The sequence below is a fragment of the Diabrotica virgifera genome, chromosome 6 (assembly GCF_917563875.1).
Source record: "Diabrotica virgifera virgifera chromosome 6, PGI_DIABVI_V3a".
NCBI classification, from domain to species: domain Eukaryota; kingdom Metazoa; phylum Arthropoda; class Insecta; order Coleoptera; family Chrysomelidae; genus Diabrotica; species Diabrotica virgifera.
Genome location: NC_065448.1, coordinates 25,107,559 through 25,123,452, shown reverse-complemented (window position 1 = coordinate 25,123,452; position 15,894 = coordinate 25,107,559). Strand labels below are relative to the sequence as shown.

General features: G+C 32.4%; 1 protein-coding gene across 1 annotated transcript in view; it reads left to right on the top strand.

Annotated features, from left to right (window-relative positions):
- The window catches only part of LOC114326979 (breast cancer type 1 susceptibility protein homolog), a 91,481-nt gene that overhangs the window by 41,348 nt on the left and 34,239 nt on the right, over positions 1-15,894 (top strand). The window contains exons 9-10 of the mRNA XM_050654851.1: positions 532-1,133; positions 7,378-7,739. Of these exons, the coding sequence (XP_050510808.1) occupies positions 532-1,133; positions 7,378-7,739 (964 nt within the window). The remainder of the gene's footprint in view (positions 1-531; positions 1,134-7,377; positions 7,740-15,894) is intronic.

Sequence of the window (15,894 nt, the reverse complement as noted above, 5' to 3'; positions counted from 1 at the left end):
GTTGACCGAAAGCGTTATTATTATAATACCCGTGGTGCCTTCAACGTTTAATGTCCGACTAAATTATTCTTTATATGCGAAAAATTTGAATGAATTTTGAATTTATTAGTTTTCAACTAAGTACATTTACCAGTAACAGTAGTAACGTAATTGTGGTAACCATAGTTTTACTTAGGTTGATATTTGTCAACTTTACAGTATCTAAGTCGTTATTTAAATTTAATGCGTAAGGACGTTATTTTTCAAAATAATCCCCTAGGGCGTTATATCGTACTTAACAGACTTCGAAATAATGTCATTATTTGTCAAAGGGGTAGTATCCACCCCCCAGGGTAAAAGCGCAAGTTGTCACTATGTCACCTTTGTTCCTTGAGATATCCTCTAAGCACTCACCAATTTTCCTGCAAATCTATGGCGGTTCAACGAAATCGGAGGTAATAGTTCATATCCACCTTCAGTGGCTGCACTAATACCCTAAATAACATAAATAAATTTTTAGAAATTAAATAGTTAATATTATAAATATTTTAGGAGTACCTCAACAAAATTTTGAAAAAGTACGAAACTGGTGTAGAGGAATGTAACTCTTCACCGCCTTCCAATAAAGAAAACGTGGACATGGAATTGGAAGACAATTTTGAAGACCTTTTAGCTCGTTTACATAAAAACGTGGCCCCGGTGTCCAAAGCCAAAGAAGATACAGAATCACAACATTCAAAAACCGTTTCAAATGACAATAACTTACTTCCGCATAACCAAAGCCTTTCAAAATTAGACAACGACGTACAATACAAAGAAACAGAAAATTCTGATATCATTGCAGAAACTGAATCTATGGAACCTTTACCGAAGAAAACGAAAAGAAGATTAAATGATGTTTTCGTAGAAGAAAAGTCAGCGGAAAAACCTTTGAATAAAGAAAACACAATTGTTACAAAGTCCAATAAAGAAACATTTTGTGATGAATTAGAAGACAGTTTTGATGGTGTCGATTTTGCGAATATAAACATTGAAGAAGCTGTTAATGATGTTAATAACACTAAGAATTGTAAAGAGAACGAAGACGATTTGTTTTCCGATGATGATATTGTAGAGACAACACCGCAGAAACAAGTGGATGTTACCGAAAAAAAGTAAGCCATTTCCTCTAAACACGGTGTTTGGTAAATAATGGGCCATAGCTTAACTTTAGATTCCGTAGGTTAAAATATATCGATTTAAGCTAACTTACCTTAGTACAAAAGTTGATAATTACCGAAATACAGGGTGTCAAAGTTAAACTTTTATTTTATTTATTCTTGAATATTTCCTAACAGACATGGGATAATAACACAACATTTGGTAGGCGGGGGTTTTGGGACGAGAAATCTAAATTCGCCACCAAAAAAGATTTATTACCCAGAGGGCGCCACATACGCCTTTCAGTGCTCATTTAATAGATTAATTTTTTTTTCATTACCCACTCTACATACTTTTTGAATCAAAACTTTTATTCTCTTAAGGCCATGGGTACATAATTCGCAAATATTTTACGGTTATCCCTACTTTTTCTGTCTTTACACAGCAAATTACGTGTAGTAAAATTCACACTGGTACAGATATGTAAACATTACTAGAATGTTTTCTTCTTCTTACTCTCTTTCTTGGCTTGCATACTTGTGCATCTGAAAGTACATTTGATTGTATTCAGCTCGTCTTGCTCTAAGCAATGCTGCAACACTGAAATGAAAACTTACTAGAATGTCATTCTACTTGAAAATGTCATCATTAACTTAAAGAGATGGCTTTTGAATGTTCTTGGATAACTGTTATTTATATAATTGCAAATTATTAATTCAGTTAATAAATGTGATAATTTTTTCACTAACTATGTATTCAGTGATGGTAATAATTTATATGTACAACAAAAACTAATACTCAATCGAGAAAAGAGAAAAAGTGTTAAAGTGATTTTTTTAATAATATATTGTTACTATGGAACGCTTACAATTTTGAACATCTTAAACAACAAATACTTGGATCACAGAATATATTATCCTGATGTATTCTCTGCTTGGATCTTACACAAATAATACACAATAAATAACTTTTTATTAAGTTCACGTCTTAAATCAAGTATTTATTAAATACATTATACATGTATATCAATATTATTTAATCAACAACTCAAAATATTCCCGATGCCATTTCAAATATTTAAAATTGTCACTGATTGTCAATGTCTGACTGACAATATTCTATTCGACTGAGTGCGTTGTAAGACAAAGATAGATTTGGAAAATATTACCACGGACATGGTGTCCATTTTTTCGAATCCTGAAAAACTAATAAATACTTTTAAACAATTTAAACGCAAAATGAAAGACTAAATTATTACCGAGGGCCGAAAGTCCCTTAGAATAAATAAAAAGTTTATTTTAAATGCGATATTTAAAATTAAAAATCACACTAAATTTTCTCTTAGTTTTTCACCCCTGTAACTTATTAAAATAAACATTATAGAAGTTCTCAGAGGCTTTCGGCCCTCGCTAATAATGTAGTCTTTCATTCTGCGTTTAAATTTTCCAAAAATACTTATTAATTTTCTCAGGATTCGAAAAAAATGAATCCCCATTTGAATAGTATTGCAGCCGAAAATACGTACCCATCCTCTTAATATTTTTACTTAAAAAAGGTATATTACATTCATCTTGCTAAACTCAACCGTTATCAAGATAAACGCATTTTAAATCTGTGAGGCAACATAATTTTTTGCATAATATCATTGTAGTTGTCACGAAAAATGACTTAAAACCATAAAAATTTACAAAAATGTATTGCAAATTTCGTCAAATGGAATTTGTGATTTAATAACATAAATATCAGAACTGGTACAATTATTATGGTTTCAAGTTGATTTTTAGGGTATAATTACATTGATAATATGCAAAAAAAAAGTGTGTGTACTTTGTACGCACGTAAGAAGTTATACTTTTATTATATGATTTCAACGAAATAAATATACTTTAAACAGTTTATTTTAATTTTATTTAAATACTAAACTAAAATAAGAATGGTCCGCGATTTGAACTCAAGACCTCTCGATCTCTAGCCAATGCTATACCAATCATGCTACGAGGTCTGTGTTTGTATCGTCTCGGACATAATGACAATTCATGCTAACAAACAGACGAAGTGAAGTATAATACATAAATATAAATGTTTTAATAATACTTATCTTACTCCTGAGGAAGACAAATCCAAAGACACAGAAACTATAATAAATATATTTACTAAAAAGACTAATATATTATTTTCACACCTTTTTTTGCACTGATATATTTATTGGCCATGAGCCGATGGGTAGAGGGGATTTGACAGCTTTCGCCAGCGCTGTTAGTGGCAGTTTTGTGCATTTATCTGATAAATTTAAATGGCGCGCCATGGGTAGAGGAGAGGGGATTTGACGGTTTTCACCAGCGCTGGTAGTGCAGCGTTGCCACATTAGTAGATTTCTACTTTTTTGGTAGATTTTTGAAAATTTTTTAAAAAATTCTAGTAGGCAATATTTTTTAGAAGATTTTTGGTATATTTCAACATTTTCTTATGACTAAAATAAAATTTGCTTTTTAATAGTATTTACCCCATTTCTAAATTAATTTTTAGACATTTTGTTACAATTTCCCAATGTCATTACCGAAAATAAGATTCAGGGGTGGGATTCTGTGTACAATCGCTAACACCGCCGACCGCTTTCTATCAATGTCAATATATTTGAATTTTTAGTTTTAATTCAAATATTTTCTTGTTTTACTAAGTGTCACTTCAGCATCAACTAGCAAAACTAGAAAATAATTCAATTAAAGCTAAAAATTAAAATATTTTCACGACAATTGACATCGATAGAAAGCGAAGTGTAGATATCTACAGTGCACGGAATCTAGCCCCAGGACGTAGATGATGAATATTAAACAGAAATGAAACTGGATTCTGGTGTAACAAACTTGCAGATTTCAAGTAGCAGTGCAATCAGTACCTATTTCAGGTGTTATTGAAGAGTTCTGGTATTCGGTGAGCCTGTTAGAAGCTAACGATGGAAAACTAAAATATTTGCAAAACAACAAATGTTGTGTTTGCGTGTTTCTAATGTAAAATGCGAAATAATTGTTTGAAGAATGTGATCCAGACATGCAGATGTTAAAATCAGTGGATGACAAAAAATATACAAATATTAAATATGAAACTGATAAAAATTAATTATAGTTGGTCATTTTGTTCCCCAGTTAAAATATAAAAAAGTTTGGTTTTTGTTTACAAACAGTCGTATTAATTTCTAGTTAAACTCCCTCTGTGGCTCAGTGGTAAGAGCGCCTAACTTTGGATCGAAAGATCCGAATGGTCGTGAACTCGAATCTCACCAGGGTAGAGAATTTTTCGTTTATTATAAATTAATAAATGAAAATAATTTCTATCCTTGTGTGATCGGTACCCACCGGAGGGACCGCAGACGTTCGGATATAATTAGCGTTTCTGCAAAGACAATGACATCGACTTTGCAAAGTAACAAGACACTTACTTAACACACACACTACACATAACACTAGCTACCTATGGTAAAATCCACTGTACCATCACCATGCCAATGCCCATTAGTTGTCGAGGCATTAGCTAAATAAAAAAATTTCTAGTTAGTCAGCTGTTATTTTTATTATAAAAAGTCCTAAATTATATACAAATATATTAATAAAGTTTTATAGTATATTTTAGTTTTTGATAAGTAGATTTTAGTAAGCTAAACTTACAGTAGATTTTCTAAATAAAATGTGGCAACGCTGTGTTAGTGGCAGTTGGCAGTTTTGTTTTGTGCATTTGATAAACTTCACAAACTGAAATGGCGGGTAATATGGATTTTTCAAAAAAGAAAACAAGATTGCAGCTCTTCTATTGATTCATGTAAAAATATTGAATATAACAGTACTGGATGCAGTTATTATATTCGGAAACATTGCGTACATGTCCTGTATCAACTAAATCCTTTCCTTTTTTGGTGTTGCTGATTGAAATTGGATATCATGGGAAATAAGACTTGAATCCAGTATAATGTTTAATATCCATTTTGATAGAATTCAAACAAATTGCAATTCATACAAATTACAAATTTTAATTAGCAAAGCAGTAAGCACACAAAAGTAAACCGGTAACCTTTAAAATGTTAAATAATTCATATCAACTTATTCTTTTTCTCAATGGTCTCCTGCGTAAGCAGTCATCCAGTCGCACGAACTTATATATTAAATATTAAAATTATAATGAATAAAATAAAAAAACATAATTAATTTTACTATTAATTCTGTGTATTCGTTTAGTAATCAGGTTACAATAATATTTCAGTTCATAATTTGTGTCTTTCTAGATAAGTATCTATTTTCCTCGTTTTGTATATTTCACATACATAAATTTTATCAGAAAAGTATAAGTTTCAAACCGCGAGATAGCGCTACCGTCGAAACTCACAGCCAATACATAACTTAGCAACTAAACGCCATACTGTCTGTGTGCGCACGCGCACAGAATAATGAAAATTCACTCCCAATCGCGCCTAAAGAAGTATAACTTCAAAAATTATGTATCGCAGATTTAAAATGCGTTTATCTCGAAAACAGTTGAATTTAGCGAGATGAATGTAGTATACATTTTTTAAGTAAAAATATTAAGAGAATAAGCTCAGCAATCTAAGGTCCATTCTTTACCAAACACCCTGTATATTATTTTCTAAAGTTGATTATTGATATTGATATTTACATCAATTATATTTACAGTTTATCCCAAACCCTTCTTTCAGTGCGTCGTTAATTTTTGACGTCATATACGATTTTAAGAATGTCGCGAATCATTGCATGACACTAGTTAAATCTGACAGTTTTTGTCAGAATATTTATATTTGTTTTTATATAAATATCAATATTTAGATGAATATCTGCAAGAATATTAATACACTGAGCAGCAAAATTAACGCACCACCTTAAAAATGGGACATTTGTGATGTCTCGAATTTCCTAAACCTGTTGTCCGATTATAGTGATTTTTTTGGAAAGGTATAGTCTTATTCTTTAAGGCTATGGGAACATAATTCGCAAATATTTTACGGCTATCCCTACTTTTTCTGTCTTTACACGGCAAATTACGTGTAGTAAAATTCACACTGGTATGGATATGTAAACATTACTAGAATGTCATTCTACTTGAAAATGTCATCATTAACTTAAAGAGATGGCTTTTGAATGTTCTTGGATAACTTTTATTTATTGTATAATTGCAAATTATTAATTCAGCTAATAAGTGTGGTAACTTTTTTACTAACTATCTATTCAGTGATTGTAATATTTTATATGTAAGTACAACAAAAGCTAATACTCAATCGAGAAAAGAGGAAAAGTGTTAAAAGTGATTTTTTAATAATATATTGTTACTATGGAACGCTTACAATTTTGAACATCTTTAACAACAAAATACTTGGATCACAGAATATATTATCCTGATGTATTCTTTGCTTGGATCTTCCACAATAAATAACTTTTTATTAAGTTCACGTCTTAAATCAATTATTTATCAAATGCATTATACATGTATATCAATATTATTTAATCAACAACTCAAAATATTCCCGATGCCACGTCAAATATTTAAAATTGTCACTGATTGTCACGGTCTGACTGACAATATGCTGACAATAGTCTATTCGACTGAGTGCGTTGTAAGACAAAGATAGATTTGGAAAATATTACCACGGACATGGTGTCCATTTTTTTCGAATCCTGAAAAAACTAATAAATACTTTTAAAAAATTTAAACGCAGAATGAAAGACTAAATTATTACCGAGGGCCGAAAGTCCCTTAGAATAAATAAAAAGTTTATTGTGAATGAGATATTTGAAATTAAAAATCACACTAAATTTTCTCTTAGTTTTTCACTTCTGTATCTTAATAAAATAAACATTATAGAAGTTTTTAGGGACTTTCGGCCCTCACTAATAACGTAATCTTTCATTCTGCGTTTAAATTTTTCAAAAATACTTATTAGTTTTCTCAGGATTCGAAAAAAATGAATCCCCAATTGAATAGCATTGCAGCCGAAAATACGTACCGATCCTCTTAAGAATATCGATGTAGTAATAGTGTTGCTGGACACATACATGTCATTGTATACCGGGTGTAACAATCATATTGTGCTTTTTCCTCAAACTTCGGAGCACACTGTGGAATATTTTATCTTGTATAAAATATTGTAATTAAAACTTAATTGTGGCCTTAGGCTTTTTTAACATTTTGTTTTTTGATTCAATCGATTATGTTGGATGATATAAAAGTTAGGTACTTTAACACTGTTTATTTTTTTAGGTCTCAGCTTTTCAACATAACATCAAATCGTTCTTTATTTCCTGCGTTAGATGAAGTTGATAAGGAAATTATCGACAATTTCGACGTAAACTTCGTAACCTTATCACCACCTCCAGGTTTTGAGGATGAAAAGGAGGCTACTAATCCAGAAGATGTTACAGTGATAAATACAGAAGCTCCGCAGATGCCTGTAGAGGAGAAGCCAGAAGCTAGGACTCCTGATATCTTAAGTGCGGAGAGAACTGTCAGGAATACTACACCGACTAACAATCTAACCGGTTTCGCTTCGCTAGATGGCAGTGTTCAGAAATTATCACATAGTACTCCACTTACCCAAAACAACCTGACCAGGCATACGTTAGGTATGTTATTCTTTTTCTCATGATCATCTTTCAGTGGGTCACAGTTTTTCGATTTCTTTCTAACGCATTAAATTGTATGTGACAGAAAAAAAGGCACGTCCGTGATTACAGACATTTACAACATTTATTCTAGTTATTCTAGTTGTCGATAGATGGCGCCATAATAAAAAAAAATATATTTTTTAATTAGATAATATTACAAATAATATTAGATAATAATCTGTATAATTTATAAGACTATACAAATCAAAGAAAATACCATTTTATAAATGCAAGAAACACATTTAATTTGTTTTTATTCCAAATTGAAAATAAAATGTGACAACTGTCAGATTTACCTAAAATGTCATGTTAGAATAAATGTCATAAATGTGTATTATCACGGACTTACCCTTTTTCCTATCATTTGTTACGCACTGAAAAATGCTCATGAAAAGGACAATATATAGTCTAGGCGCCAGAGGGGTCACGTGTCCTTTTCACTTCTGATGGACAAACTCAACTGTTTCTTATAGATTTTTGCTGCTAATTACAAATTTCGAGGGTGTATTTCGATCGGAGTGGTCAAAAAATTGTGATAAACAATTTAGTTGTTTATAAATTGTTTATAAGGCACTAGCTCATAAACTTAAAAAGATATTTCAAACAAAATTTGTTCCTCAATAAAACACGAAGAAAAAAACGTTTACTAAACTTAAATCCAACCATTAGAACTCAAGATATTGTAAAATTAGTGCACAACGCAAATTGCAAATTACAAAATAAGTATTTTTCGAAGCTTTATCGATAGTAACTCGGCTAGTACTCATGCAAATGAGCCTCAGAGGATTTCATTTTAAAGCTTAATTAATAGGCTTCCAAACAACGTTTGTTAAATTACTTTGTCTTCATTTGATTTAAAGTTATATACGTTTGAAGTTATAATTTTCTTAAAAAAATTGTACTTTAATTTGTTTATAAGGGTTTCAAGCTTTGAGCTATAAACATTCATACTTTAATTAACAATAATGATAGAATAACTCAAAAGGAACAATTTGATCTTATAAAAATGTTCGTACGTTTATTTTTGGCCAAGATATCGATATTTTAATGACGCGCTATGAGGCCCAAGATCGGCTCACAGTAAGTAAGTACGTATTTTTCGACGCTTTATCGATCGTAACTCGGCTTCTACAGATGCAAATGAGCTTTTCAAGATCTCATTTTAAAGTTTAATTAATAGATTTCCGAACTAACTTTGTCAAATTACTTTATCTTCATCTGTTTTAAAGTTATATTTGTTTGAAATTATAAAATTTTCTTAAAACATTTGTACAGGGTTATTCACTATATTTTGACCCCCTGTAAACTGCTTTATTTACAGAATTAGAAAAAAATGTAAAATAGAAAAGTTATTCCATTTTTAAGTTATGATTTTTTTACATATATATCGTACTAATGACGTCATCCATCTGGGCGTGATGACGTAATCGACTATTTTTTTAAATGAGAATAGGGGTCGTGTGCTAGCTGCGCTAGCTCATTTGAAAGGTTATTCAATTCCCTATTAGACGAAGCAACGAAGCACTAAAGAGCCCAAAACCTAGGAATTTTGTGCAGTAAGATGAATCGTCATGGAACTTTTTGCATTCGATTAGAGAGAGTGTCAGGCAACTTTGTGAACTAAATTCATCTAGGGCAAAAATTTTTGTGCATAAGAAAATGCATTTTAAAAGTGCATCTCGAAGAGGCGAAAATGAAAAATTTAGAACTTGGGAAATATTGACGGAAATGAGTTGAATTTTTATACTCGGGGGTTTTGGGGATCGCTGAGCACGAATTTCATATCGGCGATGGTCTCCAAGGTACCTGGTGCCCCCGGTGGAACTCGTCGCCTAGAGTTTTATGTTATAATCATTAAAAATCAGTCAATATCCATTAGTCGGGGGGTTTTTGAGGTCGCCGGCCACGAATTTAATGTTGGCGATGGCATCCAATATACCTGGTGCCCAGGGTGGAACTCGTCGTCTAGAGTTTTTAATTATAATTATCCAAAATCAGCCAAAAACTATTACCCTGGGGGTTTTGGGGGTCGCTCAGTACGAATTTCATGTCGGCGGTGGTCTCCAAGGTATCTGGTGTCCAGTGTGGAACTCGTCGCCTGGAGTTTTATGTTATAATAATTAAAAATCATCGTCAATATCCATTACACCGCGGTTTTTGAGTTCGCTGACCACGAATTTAATGTCGGCGGTGGTCTCCAAGATACCTGGTGCCTAAAGTGGAACTCGTCGCCAGGAGTTTTTAGTTATAATTATTCAAAATTAGTCAAAAACTATTACCCTGGTGATTTGAGGGTCCCTGAGTACGAATTTCATGTCGGCGATGGTGCCCAGGGTACCTGGTGCCAAGGGTTGGAACTCGCTGCCTAGCGTTTTATGTTACAACCATCCAAAATCAGTCAATAACCATTACTCGGGGAGTTTTTGGAGTCGCTAAACACAATTTAATGTTGGCGGTGGTCTCCAAGGTACCTGGTTCCCAGGGTGCAACTTGTCGCCTGGAGTTTTATATCAGCGATTTTTTGTGTTTTCTGCGGTATTATTTTAATTTTTAGATTTCTAGTCTGCTTTTATATAAAAAACAGTGGTTTTTAGAACTCTTTAGCGACATATTACTATAATAATATTATAGTTTATATTATAATGTTGATGGATTACCGTCGATATGATCAACCAAAAAAGAAGATGTATATGGTGATTTTTCTATTGACTTTCTTGGGTGTGAATCTGTCTTTTTATTTTACTGCTCCTTTTTTTTAAACAAAGCATAGTATAATATGTGAATACCTCCAAGCTACACTTTTATGTTGTTCTGTTCTTTTAAAAATTTTAAATTAGTTATAAAAAAAAACATCTAAAAAGTGATACCGTATTTAAAGCAAAGTAAGTTTTTAATGTTGGTGTTTTGAAAAAGTCATATTTTATACTTATTAGTTTTGTTAATTACAGAATAAATAATAATATTATAATATCAACCTGTTTAAGATTGGTATTAAAGGAATTTTCATTATCTACAGTCTCTGCGCTGTTTTATAATTTTCGTTTTCGAAATTTGGTTTACGAAATAATTTGGTTTTCGCAGAGAGAAATTTGTGTAACTTCAAGTAAGTAAATATATTTTTTTATTTTATTTTACTTTTTTATTAATTTTTTCATTATATTATACAAATAAATTGATTATGAATACGTGCACTAACATTTAATTTAACACGTATTTTTTTAGATTATTGTATACCTACCTTGAAGACCATCGCCAACATGAAGTTGATGCCCAACGACCCCTAAAACCTTCATAGTAATGGTTATTGACTGATTTTGTATGATTATACCATAATACTCCAGGCGACGAGTTCCACCCTGGGCACCAGGTACCTTGGAGAAGATCACCGTCATGAAATTCATGTTCAGCGACCCCCAAAATTCCCCGAGTAATGGTTTTAAATGATTTGTAATAATTATAACATAAAACTCTAGACGACGAGATCCACTTTGGGCACCAGGTACCTTGGAGACCATCGAACAAATGAAATTATTGTTCAGCGACCCCCCAAAATCCTCAGAGTAATGGTTATTGATTGATTTTGAATGATTATAACATAAAACTCCAGGCGACGAGTTCCACCCTGGGCATCAGGTACACAGGAGATCATCGCCGTCATGAAATTCGTAATCAGCTACCCCCAAAACCCCCCGCGTAATGGTTTTAAATGATTTGGTATATTTATAACATAATACTCCAGACGACGAGCTCCACCCTGGGCACCAGGTATCTTGGAGACCATCGACCACATGAAACTCTTGTTCAGCGACCCCAAAACCCTCAGAGTAATGGTTATTGACTGATTTTGAATGATTATAACATAAAACTCCAGGCGATGAGTTCCACCCTGGGCACCAGGTATCTTGGAGACCATCGCCAACACTAAATTCGTGGCCGGCGACCCCCAAAACCCCCCGAGTAATGGATATTGACTGATTTTTAATGATTATAACGTAAAACTCTAGGCGACGAGTTCCACCGTGGGCACCAGGTACCTTGGAGACTATCGCCGATATGAAATTCGTACTCAGCGATCGCCAAAACCCCCGATTATAAAAATTCAACTCATTTCCATCAATATTGCCCGAGTTCTAAATTTTTCATTTTCACCTCTTCGAGATGCACTTTTAAAATGCATTTTCTTATGCACAAAAATTTTTGCCCTAGATGAATTTAGTTCACAAAGTTGCCTGACATTCTCTCTAATCGAATGCAAAAAGTTGCAAGACGATTCATCTTACTGCACAAAATTCCTAGCTTCGTTGCTTCGTCTATATTCAGTCGTATAATCAATAATATGATTATTTATATAGGGTGTCCAAAAATTTTTTATTTAATTAAAATAATTGTCACAAAAAGAAGAATGTATGTAATTCATTTAATTCAAAATACATTCTACTGCTGTCAGAAAACAGAAATAAATGTTTGTTGAACAAATAAATAATATTTTTCACTTAAATTCAATGTTCAAGCTGCCACCCATCTGCCTCTTGGCAGTTTAAACATTGAATTAAAGCAACAAACAATGTTTATTTATCAAATATACATTTTTTTCTGTTTTCTAACAGCAGTAGAAGATATTTTGAATTAAATAAATTACATACATTCTTCTTTTTGTGCCAATTAATTCAATTCAAAAAAATTTTTTTGGACACCCTGTATAAATAATTATCTTAATTTTTATATTACTGAATATAGAATTAAATATCCTTTCAAATGAGCTATCACACGACCCATATTCTCATTTAAAAAAAATCATCGATTACGTCATTACGCTCAGATGGATGACGTCACTAGTAGGATATATATGCCAAAAATCATAATGTAAAAATCGAATAACTTTTGAATTTTCCTTTTTTTTTTTCTAGTTCTGTAAATAAAGCAGTTTACAGGGGCGTCAAAATATAGTGAATAACCCTGTACATTTAGTTGTTTATAAGGGTTTTTAGTAAATTTGAGCAATAAATATTTATACTTTAATTAACATTAATAATAGAATAACTCAAAACTAATATTTTGAGCTTAGGAAAGTGTTCGTAGGTTTATTTTTGGCCAAGATATCGATAATTTAATAGCACGCTCTGAGGTTCAAGATCGCCTCACAGTCAAGTAATATCACGGTAAAGACACCGATCGACTGCTCCCGTGTTACACTATTTTGCTCAGGAGGCATTGCCCGTTCTTAATGTGTCTGTCAATGTCTACAAATATAACATACTACTGTCAATTATGTCTATTTGTAACAGCAAAGTCATTGTTTCTTAATAGTGTAATGTAATATTGATTTGTTGCAATTATGAATAATTTAATTAATAAAAAATTGTGTATGATATATCAAAAAAATATCATATATAAAATAATTTGAAAAACCTTGTTTAGAAGTCCATTAATTATTCTTTAAAATGAGATCTTGAAAAGCTCATTTGCATGCGTAGAAGCAGAGTTACGATCGATAAAGCGTCGAAAATAGGTAATTACTTGACTGTGAGCCGATCTTGGACCTCAGAGCGCGCCATTTTCATAAGCTCAAATTTTTCCTTTTGAGTTTTTCTATCATTATTGTTAATTAAAGTATAAATGTTTATAGCTCAAATTTGCTTGAAACCCTTATAAACAAATTAAAGTACAATTTTTTTAAGAAAATTATAAATTCAAACGGGTATAACTTTAAAACAAATGAAGATAAAGTAATTTAACAAATGTTGTTTGGAAGCCTATTAATTAAGCTTTAAAATGAAACCCTCTCTAAGGCTCATTTGCATTGGGTACTAGCCGAGTTACGATCGATAGAGCTTCGACAAATACTTATTTTGTAATTTGCATTGTGCACTAATTTTACAATATCTTGAGTTCTAATTGTTGGATTTAAGTTTAGTAAACGTTTTTTTCTTCCCTTTTTATTAAGGAACAAATTTTGTTGCAAACATTTTTTTTTATCTTTTTTAGTTTATGAGCCAAAACCTTATAAACAATTAAATTGTTTATAACAATTTTTTGACCACTCGGATCGCAATCCACCCTCGAAATTCGTAATCATCAGCCAAAAATCCATAAGAAACCGTTGAGTTTGTCCATCAGAATTGAAAAGTTCACGGTGACCTCTATTTGGCGCCTAGACTAATAAAAAGCAAATCTGTATTGAAATTTTTTTTTCTATAAGTGACATGAAATGTCATAATTTGCAACCTATTGTCAGTTGCTGAAACGTCACATTTTACCCTTCTTCTTCTGTTTCTTGGAGATCTTTGGATTTGTTTAATTCTGAAGCTGTCTCTGTTTAATTTCCTGGGAGGAAGATTGCCAACTATCCCTCCATCTTTTAGGTGGTCTTCCGAGGGTCTTGAACCGGGCGGGTTGTTTTCTAGGGCAATTTTTGGGAGTCTATTCTCATCCATTCGTCTTATATGGTTGTACATCCTCTTGCGCTGCCTTCCTCATCTTACAATTCTTGAATTTTGTATTGCTCTCTAATGTTTGTATTTCTTACCGTCTCTTCTTGTTTTTTCCACTATTGTTCTTAGGGCTTTCATTTCGGCGACTCTTAGGGTCGATTTCTCATACCTGCATTAATATATAGTTCAGTTGACTCCGGTTCAACCGTGAACGTCGGTTTGTTTGGAAATGTAATTCTCATTGTCGGTTCAAGTTCTACAGCTTTCGAGAAATGCCAATAGATGGAAAACGGTAAAACCATTACCATTTTGTATGGCTTTTTTGTGCTGTTTCTGAATAAAGTTAAATTTAAGTATTAATAGTCAAACAGTCATTTTAATAATTATTAATAAATCTAATAAACATAAAAATAATGTTATCGTTTATCGTTATGGTTAATATGCGTCTCATGATAAGTTGCAATAATACCACGCATGCGTAATCCGTGAAATCATCTGAACTGGGTTCTGATTGTTTTGAACGGCCGAATTTCACGTTCAAGAAAGGTTCAAGCTGAACGTAGTTAAACTGCCATCGGTTGAACGTGAATTGAGAGAGACGATTTTGACTTTAAACTGACATTCACTAGAAGTTCAGGTTAAACTGGAGTTGAACTCGATATGAGAAATCGGGCCTTAGCATCTGTTTCGTTTTATTGGTGTCTTCGCGCTTTTCTATGCCATATATCATGATCGGTCGTATGCAAGTCTCGTATATTCTAATTTTACTATCTGTGCGCATGTACGGATTTGACTAAACTATCCCGCAGACATCGTGACAATGCAAATGCTTTATTGATGTGACTCCTCAGGTCCTCCAGAAGATGCTCTGAAGAGCATCTTCTGATTCGGCAATAATTGCTGCATCATCTGCGTAACAGACCATATCAATTCTTTGTCTTTTCTTATCCCATGGGGCAAAATATGTTTCTATCCCGCTCGCGGACGTCAAAAATTTATAAATTAGTCCTGTGTCCGGGGGGGGGGGTACAACGGCCTCCTTAATTCAGATAGACTTACCCAAGTTTTTTATGTATTTTGACCCGCAGAACATGAATTTTTTGGGTAACAGTTGATCTTGATGTCCATAAGATTGTTATAAACAAAGAACTTGAGGAATAGGGAACTTACACATTTTTTTTATTACATAATAATGTTCAGTTTTGTATAAAAATGAGATTTCCAAAATTTCACGCTTCAAAAACTCCTAATTACTTAGAAGTACAAATTTAAAGTCTTCTGTATTTTAAAATAGTTCAAACGACCCGTGACGTCACATAGTTTACCTATATGGTTCCGTTTATGGTTATATTTAGGTATATTCTTCTGCTTCTTCTTTAGTTTATTGGCCTCCACCTATAATATAATGAAGGAAAATATTTATATTCTAATGACATTTATCGTGTCATTGTAATAATATATACGCTCTGATCTTTGCGGGTGTCGCTACTAGCGGATTACTAATGCAACTTTCGCCGGTAATTTTTAAATTTATTATTTAATTGCCATCGCTTAATATTTACAACGCAAAAAAGTAATTAAATTGGAATCGATTTTTTTAAGATTTTGCTAATCATTTAAACGTTCTATTAATGAAATATTAATTTTTTACTTCGGAAACTTTCACAATTATCGTGTAGATG